Raw genomic sequence first — 15,788 nt, 5'->3', positions numbered from 1 at the left:
CCTCCCAGCTGGCCCTTCTGCTTCGTGGTCCCCTGAGTCCCAGCAGTGTCAGTGATAAGACCGTTCAGATGACCAGATGGCCTTCCTGGTTTTCCCTGGGGTGACGTGCTGCTTGGATCCATCCTCGTAGCCCTGATCCTGACCGGGGCCTGGCTCTACCATGGAGTCACACTTTTCTAATTGGAGCCCAGTCCCCATGGATGGAATGCAGTATGTCCTAGAAAACAAGGGGGAAAATGTAGATAAAATAGCACAATCAACACCTTCAATTGTCATATAGTAGAAATAGTAGCAGGAATATTCCTATTTTCTCTGACTCCAGAGAACAGAGATACAAGCACTATGTGGTCTCTGCATCAGGCTTGGGATACAGTTTCTGAATATATTTATCTTTTGTTGTAATTTTACCTTACATAAAAAAGCTTATAAAACGTGTATGTGCTGTTGAAGGAGTGATAATAAAGTTACTGACCCCTCTCCCACCACTCAGCTTCTGGTATATAGTTCAATCTTGTAGAAGCCCTGTGTGTACGTGTGTTTAATCATATCCTTTCTTCCCCATTTTGAGGAAATAACCATTGTGAATATGGGTACTATTTCTTTCTGTTCTTTATAGCTTTGCCACATGTGCGTTGTTGAAGATGTGACCACCATTGGATCCATAAGTTGTCCCCAGGTAACGGGAGGCTCCTCACCTCTCCTCTCCTCGGAATGTAGCTCTGCCCTTGTTCCCACAGTTGGAGCCGGTGTCAAGGTCACCGCCCTGAGAGAGCAAGGTGCTGTTGAGGCCTTCTGGAGGGCGAAGTGACTGAACCCCTATGAGGCCTCTCTCTATATAAACTTTTAGGATTCTGGCAGGCAGGTGTGGGTATCAACTTGTCTTGGGGTGCCCAAGACACATGCCTTGTGCGTAAGTTCCCTTGCTTATTAGCACTGCTCCCTACCAATCCAGAGTGGCCTGCCTCTTTCCTTGTTCTGTCCCTGCCCTCTGTGTACTGTGGCCAGTTTGAGGACCAACACGCATAGATCTCTAAACTGTATGGTTTACTCTAAATTTGCCTGTTCTTGTCATTTATGCGAATGGAATTATACTTTTTATATTCTTCTGTAGATCGCTTATATTGCTCTGCATTATTCTTCCACATTTGTTCATGGGACGCCTGTAACCGCAGGGCGTTCCCGTTCAGTGTCGTCTCATACACCCCTCACTCTACACCCTTGCTGCCTGCTGACGTTCCAGTTTCAGAACTTCTGGCTTTAGAATTACTGTGTGTGTATGTTGTCTGTGATTCTCTCAGCGGATTCTGGGGTAACATTCCATAATCAGACACATGGCACTTCCACGACAGAATGAATGCATATTCCCACTGAGTACAACTAGTTGAGAATGTAAATACTCTTGTGTAAATTCGGATCATGTTTTGTTGCTCAATGAGTTCACTGAGAACATACAGGAAATCCTTCTCTCATGAGAGATTTTTTATGATAGAAATGTAGATAGATATTCTGGTGCCTACATAGTAGTAATTGTTGTATTTAAAAAAATTAATCGGGTGCCTGGGTGGGTGTGTTGGTTGAGGCTCCAACTCTTTATTTCAGCTCAGGTCATGATCCCAGGGTCATTTGATCAGGCTCCATGTCAGGCTTTGTGCTGTGTGGAGCCTGCTTAGGATTCTTTCTCTCTCTCTCTCTCTCTCTCTCTCTCTCTCTCTCTCTCTCTGTCCTTCCCCAGTCACTCTCCCTCTAAAAAAGTAAATAATAAAAAATAATAAAATAAAGATGGATAGATGAAAAAAAATTACCAGCGTAGAGTAACACATACAGAAAACTGCAGAAAACAGAAAGCTTGCACCCGGGAAATTATTAGAAAGCAGTCACCTATGTATCACTTCCCAGATTTAGAAGTAAAACATTGCCAGCACATCTGAAGCTCGTCTTGTGTATCTTGCTAAATCATTACTTTTCTCTCCTTCTCAGAGAAAAATAATCCCTATCCTCTTTCTAACAGTTTATTTTATCTTTGCCTGTTTCTGAAGTTTAGTAAACACACTCACTCATTATGTATTCTGGTTTCTGGCTTCTTTTGTTCGAAATTTTACTTGTGTGAGATTCATCTAGATAGGTGTATGTAGCGGCAGTCTGTTCATTACCATCGAGGTGAGTTGCTCCACTGTAACCGTGTGTGTTACTCACACACTGTAAGGTTGAAGGAATAGTTGGCTTTGTGGCTGTTAGGAATGATATTAGGATGATCGTTCTTGTACATGTTTCTTGGTGTGCACATGCATTCCTTTCTGTCGTGGACATGCCTAGGAGTGGCACTGCTGGGATCTGAGATGTCCATATCCCCCCATTTAGTGCACACATCAAGTTGACTTCCAAAGAAATTGTGTCAAGTTGCACTTGTACCAGCAGTGTGTGCGAGTGCTGGCTGCACCACATCCTTGATAACTCTTGGTGGTTTCAGCCTTTTCCGTTGTGGTCATCATGTTGGGTGTGCTTTGGGGGACATCTCCTGATGCTTTGATTTTATGTATCAGTGATTAATCATGAGATGGAGGACCCTGTAAATACTTACTAGTATTTTCATTTCCTTATTTTGAAACTGCTTGTTTAAAGTTTTGTTCATTTTTCCATTTAGTTATTTGTTATATTCTAATGTATTTGTAGAACTATTTAGAGCTATTTATTTATTCTAGATACTAGCCTTTTGTTGATTTATGCATTATAAATATTTCTTATATCTTGGTGGTTTGTCTTTTCACTCATTATAGTGCTGTTTGCTAAATAAATATTTTTACTTTAACTGATTGAATTCAAGTGTGTGTGTGTGTGTGTGTGTATAATTTTTTTCCCTTAGCATTTTATTTGTGTCTAGTTGAAGAAGCCCTTTCTTTCCTGAGTTGAGGCAGACATTTTCCACCATTCTCTTTTAAAAACTTTATAATAATGCTCTTCCCAATCAGTTCTTTAGTACACTTGGAATTGATTTTTGTGTATGTTATGAAGTGTGTGTGTATGTGTGTGCAGGTGTCTATATTTATTTGTTTTTACATCAGTATAGCTAATTATTAAACAAATCGTTGCTCCATAGACTCTTCTGAATTGCAATTATACGGAAATATCATCTGTAAACAAAATGCAGCCTTGTTTCCTCCTTTACAGAGTTTAAATCTTATTTTTTTTCCTCTCCTGCAGTGGGTGGGACCTCAGGTGAAGTGTGGGCTAGCTGTGGTGAGAGCTGGTATTCTGTCTTGTTCCCCATTTAGACAGCAGAGATTTAAATGTATAAGCTTTATATATTGTATGTGCTGTGTGTTTGCAAAAAGGCAATTTTTTTTTGAGATTAAAAAAGTTTTCTTCTATCCACATTTTGCTAGGAGGACTTTTCAGTGAGTGGATGTTGAATTGTATGACATGTTTTTTCTTTTTTCTTCCATCTTTTGAGATGTTCTTGCATCTAATGATTTTTGTCCTTTGCTTTGTAAATATGGTGACTTACTTTGATTGACTTTTGAGTGTTAAATCAACCATACCTTCCTAGGAAAACTCAACTTGGTAATGATATATCTTATTGTCTCTGCATTGTTGTGATCGCATTGCTAATATTTTAGTTTGAATTGGTATGTTTATTTTATAAAATTTTTGATGCATTTATCTTCATGGAGATCAACTTGTAATGGTAATTTTTTTTGCAATGTTCCTGTCACTTTTTGGTATGAATGTTGTGCTAATCTCATAAAGGGAATTGAGTGAATATTCCTCATTTTCTTTTTTTTTAATTTTAGTATAACATATCTTTTTAAATTTTAATTAAGCTCCACACCCAACATGAGCCAGCCCGGTGCCTCTCTAATTTTTTTGAAAGGGTTTGGAAGCCTGAAATATTTTCCTGGTTGGATTGTGTATAGACACTCACTCTTACAGACATTTGGGCCTGAAACTTTCTTTGAGGAAAGCCTACACATTCAGCTTCTTCAATGGTGATATGTCTATTCCAGTTTTCTATTTCTTACTAAATTAGTTTTGATGAGTTATATTTTTCTAGAAATTTGTGTTTAATCTAAAATTTAAAATTTATATATCATTGTGGGGCACCTGGGTGGCTCAGTGGGTTAACTGTCTGGCTCTTGATTTTGGCCCAGGTCATCATCTTGTGCTTCGTTGGATTGAGCCCCATGTCAGGCTCTGCGCTGACAGCATGGAGCCTATTTGGGATTCCGCCCCCCCCCCCCCAGAATAAATAAACTTTAACATTGTTCATAATATCCTCTTTATTTAATATCAGAGGTAATGTCACTTTCTTCATTCTTGTTACTGATGATTGGTGTTTTCCCCATCTGACCATTTTCATCAGAGGAATATAAATGATCTTTTCAAAAAATAATCTTTTAGCTTTGTTGGTCTTCTCTATCGTATATATTTTTTTTCTATTTTGTTGTATTTTTCTGTCATCTGTTTTCTTCCTTGGACTGATTTTATTGTTCTTTTTAAGATGGATTCTAAGCTTATTTTGCATCCTTTTCTTTTCTAATATTTGCATGTAACTGTAAGAACTGTAAGTTTCCTGTGAAGAATTTCCTGTAAATAATGTTTCATAATTGTTTTTTTTAATTTCAGTTAGTTAACATACAGTGCAATATTGGTTTCAGGAGTAGAATTCAGTGATTCATCACTTACATACAACATCCAGTGCTCATCACAAGTGCCCTCAATACCCATCACCCATCTAGCCCATCTCCCAACCACCTCCCTCCCTCAATCGTCAGTTTGTTCTCTGTCGTTTAGAATCTTCTATGGTATTTTCCCCTCTCTTCACTCCTCCCTGCCCCATATGTTCATCTGTCTTGTTTCTTAAATTCCACATGTGTGTGAAATCATATATTTGTCTTTCACTGATTTACTATTTCATTTAGCATAATACAGTCTAGCTCCATCCATGTCATTGCAAAAGACAAGACTTCATTCTTTTTGATGGCTGAGTAATATTTCATTATATATGTGTGTATATATATATACGTATATATGTGTATACGTATACACATATATATGTATATATATACATATATATGTATGTATATATATGTATATATATATATATATATATGTATGTATGTCACATCTTCTTTATCCATTCATCAGTTGATGGATATTTGGGCTCTTTCCATCATAACTGGTTTTCATTCATATAAAAAATTTTTCTAATAGCCATTATGATGTCTTTTACTCCTAAGATTATTTCTAGCTGAGTTTCCTAACACCCAAATATACACTTATTGTGGGGAGCATATTGTGATGTATATAATTGTCAAATCTCTATGTTGTACACCTGAAAGCAATATTATTATATTACATGTCAAGTGTACTTCTATCTATGCTCATTTTTTCTTTCTGAAGATTTTACTTAAAAGTAAAAGGGTATGGGAGTGACTCAGTCGGTTGAGCATCTGACTCCTGATTTCGGCTCAGATCATGATTTCATGATTCATGAGATCAAACCCCTCATCAGGCTTTGTGCTGATAGCACAGAGCCTGCTTGGCATTCTCTCTCTGTGTCTCCTTCTGTCTCTCCCCGTTCCTGCTCTCTCTCTGTCTCAAATAAATAAAGATTTAAAAATGTATATCATAAAGTAATTCTATACACTACATGGAGCTCGAACTTATGACCCCAAGATCATGAGTTGCATGCTCCACCCACTGAGCCAGCCAGGCGCCCCAGTCAACTACACTTCAGTTAAAAAAGGAATAGGGGCACCTTGATGGCTCAGTTAGTTAAGCATCTGACTCTTGAATTTGGCTCAGGTCATGAAATCAGGGTTCCTGAGATCAAGTCCCACATCAGTTTCTGTGCTGGAAGGTTGGAGCCTACTTGTGATTCTCTTTCTCTCCCTCTGTCTCTGCCTCTCTGCTCACAATCAGGCTCACTCTTTCTCAAAAAAAAAAAAAAAAAAAAAAGATGGGGCACCTGGGTAGCTCAGTTGGTTACGTGTCTGACTTAGGCTCAGGGCATGATCTCATCGTTCATAAATTTGAGCCCCGTGTCAGGCTCTGTGCTGACAGCTCAGAGCCTGGAGCCTGCTTCGGATTCTGTGTCTCCCTTTCTCTCTGCCCCTCCCCTGCTCATGTGCTCTCTCTCTCTCTCTCTCTCTCTCTGTCTCTCAAAAATAAATAAACATTGAAAACAATTTTTTAAAAAGAAAAAAAGAAAAAGAAAAGAGTGAAATGGAAAAAAATGGTTAACAGACTGAGGAAAATAGTGCTTTCGCCAACAATCAAAGAAATTAAAAGTAAAGCAAGGAGATACCATTTTGGCTATCCTGTCATTTGTAATTAAGGATACAATGTGAACATCAAAATATGGAGAAGATGTAGACAAAAGGGCACTCTCATTTGGGAATTTTTGCTGGCTGAATAAATGGTCCTGTAAAGATACTACTTAGATATCCTACTTACTTTATCTATTATCTATCTATCTATCTATCTATCTATCTATCTATTTTTTTTTTTTGAGAGAGAGAGCATGAGCAGTGGAGAGGGGCAGAGGGAGAGATAGAGAATCTTTAAAATTTTTTTTAAATGTTTATTTTTGAGAGAGAGGGAGGGAGAGAGAGAGAGAGAGAGAGAGAGACAGAGAGACAGAGAGAGGGAGAGAGCTAGAGTGAGGGAGGGGAGGAGGAGAGAGAGAGGGAGACACAGAATCTGAAGCAGGCTCCAGGGTCTGAGCTGTCAGCACAGATGTGGGTCTTGAACTCATGAACTGTGAGATTATGACCTGAGTTGAAGTCAGACACTCAACTGACTTGAGCCACCGAGGTGTCCCATAGATATTCTACTTTTAAAAATATTAAATATGATATATGAAAATAATTTCTTTTTGGAGACTTTCTTTGCATCATTATTTGTAATAGTGAAAGCTTAGAAACTTTCATTCCCCTAATCATCCAACAATGGTGAAATGCCATATACATCATGGGCATTTTTTATAATGTATTCTCAGAGAGCCAAATGTTCAGGAAGAGATAATATGGAGACAATTCATGTTATAAGATTAAGCAAATAAGTATATATAATTGTACCAGCAGTATTTTCTCAACAAAGTAAAGACAAAAAGTCATTAGAAAAAGATAGGTGAGAAATACTGTGAAATCTTATCAGTGGCTTTCTTTATATGGAGGGATAGTGAATGTTTTCTTTTTTCCTATTCATGTTTTACAAATTTACTATAATGAGCATGGATTATTCTGTAGTTGAGACAAATGAAATAAGCTAGAATTTAAATACCAAAGAATCAAGGACTTGTCCATAACTAATAATTGCTCTCTGTCAGAACCTTAGATCTGATCCCTGATGTGTGATTTGGGGCCAGTCCTCTGAAGTGTCGGTGCCTAGTTTCTTCTCCTCAAATGTTTCTTGTCCTCTTAGTCCCAGCAAATAGCGTGTCTTCTTGGTGCAGCCTTCTCTGTGGGTAGGTTAGTCCCTATCAGTGAGTTGTTTCCAAAGCTGGGCTTGGAAATGGTCCCTGAAACTCTGAGCACTTGAGCCTTCCTGGTTGTGAGCATTTCTTGTAGCTGAGTGGGACCTGTTAGTCCCAGGCTGAGCTGCTTCTACTCGGCTTCCTCCTAGCACCCGAATTCTGTCTCATGTCGTTCTTGGTGATTCCTACTCTCTGGCTTGGATCTGCTTGGACACCTATACCACTAGTCAAGTCACCCTGTAGGGATTACTGGCCACTCATCTTCCAGGGGTGCAGCTCTGTCCTTTTCCAGTATCTCTGATTGTAATTCTGGCCAGGGAGGCATTCTCTGTTTGTTAAACCTGGTTGTGATGCTGAGCATCCATCTTGCTTGAACTTGAGTTTTCAAAATTACAATGGGGAAGTGCAGGGAAAAGGCATTTCAGAGAGCCTGAGCTCCCAGTCTGAGGAAGGACCCTTTACTGAGGAGAACATCTTCCCCAGCCAAAGAGTCTCCACAGAGCCCCCTTCATGTCCCTGTTCCTCAGGCTGTAGATAAAGGGGTTCAGCATGGGGGTGACCATCGTATATATCACAGATACAACCATTCCGGTGTCTGCGGAGTAGGAGGATGAGGGTTGGAAATACACCAGAAAGAGTGTCGCATAGAAGAGAGTAACCACTGACAGGTGAGAGCCACAGGTCGAGAAGACTTTGTGTTTCCCCCCAGCAGAGGGAATCCTGAGAACTGTGTGCATGATGTGGGCATAAGAGACCAGGACACAGGTGAGTGGAATCATGCCGGAGAGAACTGCTTCAGTTAACATCGTGACTTGAAAGATCTGGGTGTCTGAACAGGCAAGTTTGAGGAGTGGGGGTACATCACAGAAAAAGTGTGGGATGGCATGTGAGGCACAGAAGGAGAACTGAGACATGAGGAGGGTGAGCGAGGAGGCCAGGAGGTGGGAGCAGAGCCAGGATGCGGCGACCAGCAGCAGGCAGCGCTGGGGACACATGATCGTGGTGTAGTGGAGAGGAAGGCAGATGGCCACGTAGCGGTCATATGCCATCACGGCCAGCAGGAAGTCATCCAGCAGGGTCAGCGCCATGAAGAAGTACATCTGCACGAGGCACCCAGTGTGGGAGATGGCGTGGCGCTGTGTCAGGATGTTTGCCAGCACCTTGGGGACAATGGTGCAGGTGAAGCAGGTCTCAACGAAGGACAGGTTGGCCAGGAAGAAGTACATGGGGGTGTGGAGGTGCTGGTCAGAGCCAATGGCCATGATGATGAGCAGGTTCCCCAACACGGTGACCAGGTACATGCCCAGGAAGAGTCCGAACAGGAGAGGCTGTTGCTCAGGGTGTGCAGAGAAGCCCAGGAGCAGGAAGTCAGAGACGCTGGTTTGGTTTTTAATTGCCATTTAAAGTAGAACAGGTTCAGGAAAATCTTGCTTAAATGTACATAGACTCCAAAAGGTTATATCATTCAAAGCCTCTCCTCTGTTTTCTGTGTTCTTTTCAAAGGTCACAAGAATGCACTCCTGTCTCTCATGGTGGGTTGTAAGCATGTACAGGGCCGAGAACTGTGGACAGCGACAGTGGGCGATCTTGGGAGTGAACTTTGCATTTTAGCAGTCTCAGAGTTGTCTTGTAGACCTCCTGGATGAGGTTGAACTGGAGCTTAGCTAAGAAGAAACTTCCTAGGTTTTAGTCCACTCTCCACCTTTTTAAAAAAGTGAAAATATCAGTCTCATATGCTTGTGAGGCCTGAATAGGATCTCTTGAGGATCTGCATTTACTACACAGTTGTTAAGGAGAGTCATCTCTCTCTCAACCCTCATTGCTTTTTATATTTTGGGTAAATTATTTGTAACCTTTGAGTCTCATTTTCTTCACCTGTAAGATGTGGACATAAACCTAACATATAAGACTGTTGAAAGCATGAAAATACCAGAATCAGTTAAAGGTTTTTTCAGGACCTTTGGATGGAAAATCCCAAGGACAGATTTTATGTTGTGCATTTGGATGGTATGGAAAGATGAACACACACACAGTCAGCACCAGCCTGTACGAATGTCATGATGTGGTGATGAGATACGTTGCCTCTGGGTCTGACAAACCTTCATTGGGCCACCAGCCTCCTTGTGTGCTGTGATGTTGAACAGGTCTACATGGTTTTCTGGCCTCAGTTTCTGCATCTGCTTAATGAGAGTAATAATGCTGAAATCAGAACTTTGTTGAGGATTAAATTAGGTAAGGATTGTAAAGAGCTAGAACAGTGACCGACTTATATCAACTGCTTGTCAAATAGTAGATTTTCATGAGATTATTGTTTACTCCTGATGGATTTAACAGAAGAAAGGTGCCTTCTCGAGTGACCAACTAGTCCTCTGTGTTTATCCAGGACTTTTCTGCTTTCAAAACTGAACACCTCACTCCCAGGAAACTCCCTCAGTCCTGAGAAAATTGGACTTTTCTTGGTCCCTGTCTGTGGGAAGTTGAGCTCTGAAAACTGTAAAGTTTCATAGAGTTGTAAATACCATAGTCACCAATATCATCATTGTGACCTTGGATGGCAATGGTTCTGACCTAGTAGTACCATGACAGAGCATCCATTTGGACTTGTGACATGTATAGGCCCAGGTTTGAATCCCAGGCATACCATCTCGGTCAAATCATTTACCTTCTAGAACCTGAATTGTAAAATGAGCCTACATAAATCTAAATAGCATATACCTCTGAGTCTTAAATTAAAAAAAAAAGAGATAGGACTTGTTGACCTGTTAATTGTTGTGGAGATTATTTCACTCCTTGGATGGTGGTATAGACTGATTCCAGAAGCCATTCACAATCCAGTGGGTTGGGAGTGAATTGTCTATGCACAATCCAGGGGTTCTCAGCACTGTTATTGCACAGCTACCATGTCTTGGCCACTGCCGGGGGCTTGGGGACCACTTGCACTAACTTCAGGCTGGACACTCAGGGAATTCATGGATATCAAATCAAAGCTTTTCTCATGGTGGTTAAGAGAGCCAGGTTCTATTTGGCTGAGAGTGAGGAAGGGACAGGAAAGGAGGAAGGAATAGGGGAGGAGGTGTTTGTGTGTGACCAATGCCTCCCACCTCTACCCCCTCAGGTCTTACCTGGAAATTCTGATCATCCTCACATTTCGTTCACCATCACTAGATATTTTTTTTTTTTTAACAATTTAATGTTTATTTATTTTTGAGACAGAGAGAGACAGAGCATGAATGGGGGAGGGTCAGAGAGAGGGAGACACAGAATCCGAAACAGGCTCCAGGCTCTGAGCTGTCAGCACAGAGCCTGACGTGGGGCTCGAACTCACAGACCGCGAGATCATGACCTGAGCCGAAGTCGGCCGCTTAACCGACTGAGCCACCCAGGCGCCCCGTCCCCATCACTAGATGTTTTGTCTGCCTTGCCAGTTTGGTTTGCCTTTCCTTCTTCTCTTCAAGAGGACTTGCTACAACCTCAGTTTGTTTCCTTCTCTGTAACAGCAGCATGGACTAAAGATTTGGGGCTGGAGCAACCTGTCCTCAGGAACAGGAACCAGGAGGAGCTGTGGGCTTTTCACATGGAGTATCTCCTGGGACCTAATCCCCAACCTCCTAGTTAGAGACAAAATGGGGCAAATGTCCAACCTCCGAGCTGGCCCTTCTGGGCCTTGGATTTGTGAGTCCCAATAGTGTCAGGAGCACTTTTGTCTCAGAGTGACCAGGTCTGTGACTCCTGAGAGTACTACACCTGGTACCCTTGGGCACAAGCGGGGGAGGGGTTGCCTTCTCCCCCCACCCTAATCTGCCAAGGAGTGTGTACTCTAATCAGATTCTAATCCTCTTAAAGAAACCCTAGTATTTCTCAGAAAATAATAATAATAAGTGAATTGGACAGGTTTGATGTAGGGTGGGCTACACATTGTCTTCAGATTCTTACTGTTCTATGAACAGATGTGTTTCCTGTGACTCTAGAAGGCAGAGAGATGGCTCATCTATAAAAATCTACTGAAGTAATAGAGGCTTCTGCACGCAAAATTCCTCTAAATTTTATAAATTGCAAAATAAATCATATATAAAAATGAGTATATAAAACACATGGGACACTTTTCTTATGGTTTTACCAGTTATGTCTATGTGTGAAAATCATGTATTGTTTATATTTGCCTCTTCTTGTCTTTTACATGAATGGAATCATTTAGCTTCTTTCACTCAATTTTATGTTTTTTAAAAAAATTTTTATTTGAATATAGTTGGCACATGATGTTACATTAGTTTCAGGGGTACAGCACAGTGATTCAGCAAATCTATACGTCATGCCGTGGTCACCACAAGTGAAGCTAGCATCTGTCACCATACAATGCTGTTACAATACCACACATTCCCTACACTGTACCTTTTATTCATTCCATGACTTTCAGAAGCCTATACCTCCTACTTGCCTTCACCCATTTTGCCCACTCCCCAGTCTCCTCCCCCCTGACAGCCATCAGTTTGTTTTCTGTATTTACAGTCTGATTCTGCTTTTCCTTTGTTTATTCATTTGTTTTGCTTTTTAGATTCCACACATAAGTGAAATCATATGGTATTTGTCTTTCCCTGTCTGACTTATTTCCCTTAGCATAATGCTCTCTAGGTCCATCCATATTCAATTTTATGTTGTTGCCATTCATTCATATGGAAAGTTGTAGCTACAGGTCATTCTTTTTCACCAATATGTAAGAAAGGTTCACAGTGTCCTACATAACATTGTTGGGGCTTTTCATTTTGGAAATCAGAATCTTTCTAATTTTAGACTTATAGAATTGTACATATTTATGGTGATTTGATATGCATATGCTTTGTGGAATGATGACCACAATAAACACATCCATCAATTCAGAGTTACCATTTCTGTTTTGTGGTGAGAATGCTTAAGATTATTTACTCTCTCAGCAAATTGCAAGTATATAATTCGATATTGTTAATGGTCATCACCAGGCTGTATGTTAGATCCCAGAACTTACTCATCTTATAGCTGAGAGAGAGAGAGAGAGAGCGAGCGAGTGAGCACAAGCAGGGAAGGGGCAGAGGGAGAGAGGGAGAGAGAGAGAGAGAGAGAGAGAGAGAGAGAGAGAGAGAGAAAGCAGGAGACACAGAATCTGAAACAGGCTCTAGGCTCTGAGTTGTCAGCACAGAGCCCGACGCAGGGCTCAAACTCACTAATTGTGAGATCATGACCTGAGCTGAAGTCAACGCTTAAATGACTGAGCCACCCAGGAGCCCCTGAAAGCTTGTACTCTTTGGAGAGCAATGTAATCATCTACCATAACTTCTCTTTTCCTCTGCAGGAAGGTTCCTACATTTCCCCCCTCCCTGTTTTGTATCCAGTCCCCTTAGTTCCTCCTGGGTAAAGTTATATTTTTGTCCCCCATCTTTTCTTCACTTGTCTCCTTCATATCTCACAGTTTTAGATTGTATTTCAGAACTTTGAAGTGCTGAACAGCATTCCTCATGAAGGTTCTATTTGATAGAGGAATTATTTGAACATTATTGGAAATGAAGATGGGATGGAGGGAGGAGGGAGGGAAAAAGGAGGCTGGGGGACATTTTGTTATTGTGGATATTGGGGAGGCCTTCTCTGTACCCACTGGAATTCTTAAAAATATTGACAACATAGTTATAAGGTCCTAAGGACAGGATCATTTATAGTGAAACACTTGGAAATACTGAAATAGTTTCAGGAGACACTTAGACTGAACTCACTTGGAGTGAGTTCACTCCAATATGACTATTTCCCACTTCACTACAAAACTTCGAATGTTATTTGGGAAGGGTCTATAGACATACTTTCATATACTTTTGATGTAATGGCTGAAATTTATTTGGAGCTTGCTATGTGCAAGACACTATTCCAAATACTTAAAACAGAAATAGTATACGTCTTAGGACACTTGTTATATCATTCAATCCTCACAACAATCCACTTTGCATATGACAACTGAAGGACAGAGAGGTTAATGTACTTGCCCAAGATCAGAGTTGGTGATGGTGGATTTGGGCCTCCAGTACAAGCAGTATAATTTCAGAACTAGGGAACAGAAGCTCAGAGGGGTTAAGTAAATAATCAAAAGTTGTTAAATTTGGAATTTTTCCTTTGACACCCACAACCACATGGTGAGATTACTTTTTGTATGCATTATGTAGGTGAAGAAAATTGTCTACTTCAGTAGTCTTTGTGGCTTGATTATGGTCACAATTTGTGGGACTGAGTTGTAATGTAAGTGCTTGACGTCATAATCTTAGGGTCTTATTACCATACTGGTGAAGCTGCCTTCTCTGAAAAATATGTGAACAGCTTTGGGGAAGTTATGAGCTATTCTAAAAGTAACAAGAAAATCTACTAGCTAGACCCAAGGGGATTGTGCCTAAGATGATTAACTCATATGATGAGGACATTGACTTACTGAGGCTTCTTAGGAGCTGACCCATATCCTAATGGTTTAAAAAAAATCCCTACAGAAGTTTTTCCTGCTTTTCATCAGGATATTTTACACAACATTGGTCACATCTGTGACAAACATGAGACAGAGACCGCAAGAGAAAAAAGTAAACTATGTGTCTAATACAGTAAGGCATCAATATCTGTGTCTCATATTATTTTTACCAAGAAGTATAATAACCTTCTATTGTAATTGTCTCATTCCCCCTCACTGGACTGTGATTAACTTTGAAGACAGAGCTATGATTGAGGTATCTTTGCAATATTTTAATCATTAAGTACAGTTCCTGGCACATAGCAGGTGTTTCTTGGGTTCTTATTGAATGAATGAATGCTGAGAAGTACCATATATGGGTTTTGCTATTCTACTCTCCTGATCAGCTTTTTCAAGGCCTGCTTCATGTCCTTATTCCTAAGACTATAAATAAAAGGATTCAGCATGGGGGTAACCACTGTGTAGATGACAGTGATCACACGATCCTTTGTCACTGAGTAGGTGGATGAGGGGCGAATGTACACGAATATTATGGTCCCATAGAAGAGTGCCACAACTGTGAGGTGAGACCCACAGGTGGAGAAGACCTTGTGCCTGCCTCCTCGAGAAGGGACCCTCAGAACGGCACGGGTGATGTGGACGTAAGAGACAATGATCAAGATGAAGGGACTCATGATCACCAAGGAGCCCTCTGTGAAGGCCAAAAGCTCATTGACAGAGGTGTCAGAGCAGGAGAGCGTCAGCAGTGGCTGGACGTCACAGAAGAAGTGGTGGATGACGTTGGGCCCACAGAAGGAGAGGCGGGCCATGAGAATCGTGTGGGTGAGTGAGTGAAGGTGGGACAGCACCCAGGACACTGTCACCAGCAGGAGACAGAGCTGGGGGCTCATGGTCGTGGTGTAATGCAGTGGGTTACAGATGGCCATGTAGCGGTCAATAGCCATGGCAGCCAGGAGGAAGCTGTCAGTGATCCCAAAGGCCACAAAGAAATACATCTGTGTGAGGCATTGGGCAAAGGGGATCTTCTTGGTCTTGCTCAACGTGTTTGCCAGCATCCGTGGCACGATGACGGTTGTAAAGCAGATGTCCACCAGGGACAGATTGGAGAGGAAGAAGTACATGGGGGTGTGGAGGCGGGTGTCCCCCCGGATGGCTGCAATGATGACTGAATTGCCAGCCACGTTGACCAGATACATGACTAGGAAGCTGGTAAAGAGCCACTCCTGATATTTGGGGTCACTGGTCAGTCCCAGAAGGAGGAATTCAGGAATATGGCTCTGGTTTCCCCTCAGCATTGATTTCCTGTAAATAAAAAATATGAAGGAATGTTAGGTGTGTGTCCTGGCTTGGGGTCTTCAGTCTGGTAGAGGGGATATCTTAAAACTTGTTCCAGCTTGTGTGCTGCAGAAGGAGAGTCATCATGCAGCCCATCATGTATTCTATGATAGAACTCCATAACTTCATAGAATTGGTGTTGGCTCTCTTGATTTCATTTCATTTTTATTTTTATTTTTTTGAGAGAGAGAGCACAGTGGCAGAGGGAGGGAGAAAATCTTTAGCAGATTCAACACCCAGCATAGAGCCTAACATGGGGCTCGATCTCATGACTGTGAGATCATGACCTGAGCCAAAATCAAGAGTTGGCTGGCCACTCAGGTGCCTCTGGCTACCTTGATTTCAATTCCAACTTTGCACCTGACTAATTTTGTGAACTTGAAAAAAGTACTTCATCTCTTTTTTTTGATCCAAAGACAAAACTTGTAATACTCATGTTCTTGGGCTATTCTGACAATATGTGGTAAAGATACTTGGAAAATTGTTCAGAAGGTAATCATTTTGCTTCAT

The 15,788-nt window shown here is 41.2% G+C and overlaps 2 protein-coding genes across 2 annotated transcripts; both read right to left on the bottom strand.

The window, feature by feature from the left end:
* Positions 1–7,932: 7,932 nt before the first annotated feature.
* On the bottom strand, positions 7,933–8,874 carry LOC115499139 (olfactory receptor 1G1-like). Its single transcript, XM_030292852.1, has one exon. The coding sequence runs from the start codon at positions 8,872–8,874 to the stop codon at positions 7,933–7,935; it is 942 nt and encodes a 313-aa protein (XP_030148712.1).
* Positions 8,875–14,308: 5,434 nt separating this feature from the next.
* On the bottom strand, positions 14,309–15,238 carry LOC115499633 (olfactory receptor 1L6-like). Its single transcript, XM_030293748.1, has one exon. It carries the CDS (start codon positions 15,236–15,238, stop codon positions 14,309–14,311), a length of 930 nt encoding a protein of 309 aa, XP_030149608.1.
* Between the last annotated feature and the right edge of the window lie 550 nt (positions 15,239–15,788).

This window comes from Lynx canadensis, chromosome D4, assembly GCF_007474595.2.
Source record: "Lynx canadensis isolate LIC74 chromosome D4, mLynCan4.pri.v2, whole genome shotgun sequence".
Classification (NCBI taxonomy): Eukaryota; Metazoa; Chordata; class Mammalia; order Carnivora; family Felidae; genus Lynx; species Lynx canadensis.
Note: the sequence above shows the minus strand (reverse complement) of the source record. Positions and strands in the feature narration are given on the sequence as shown.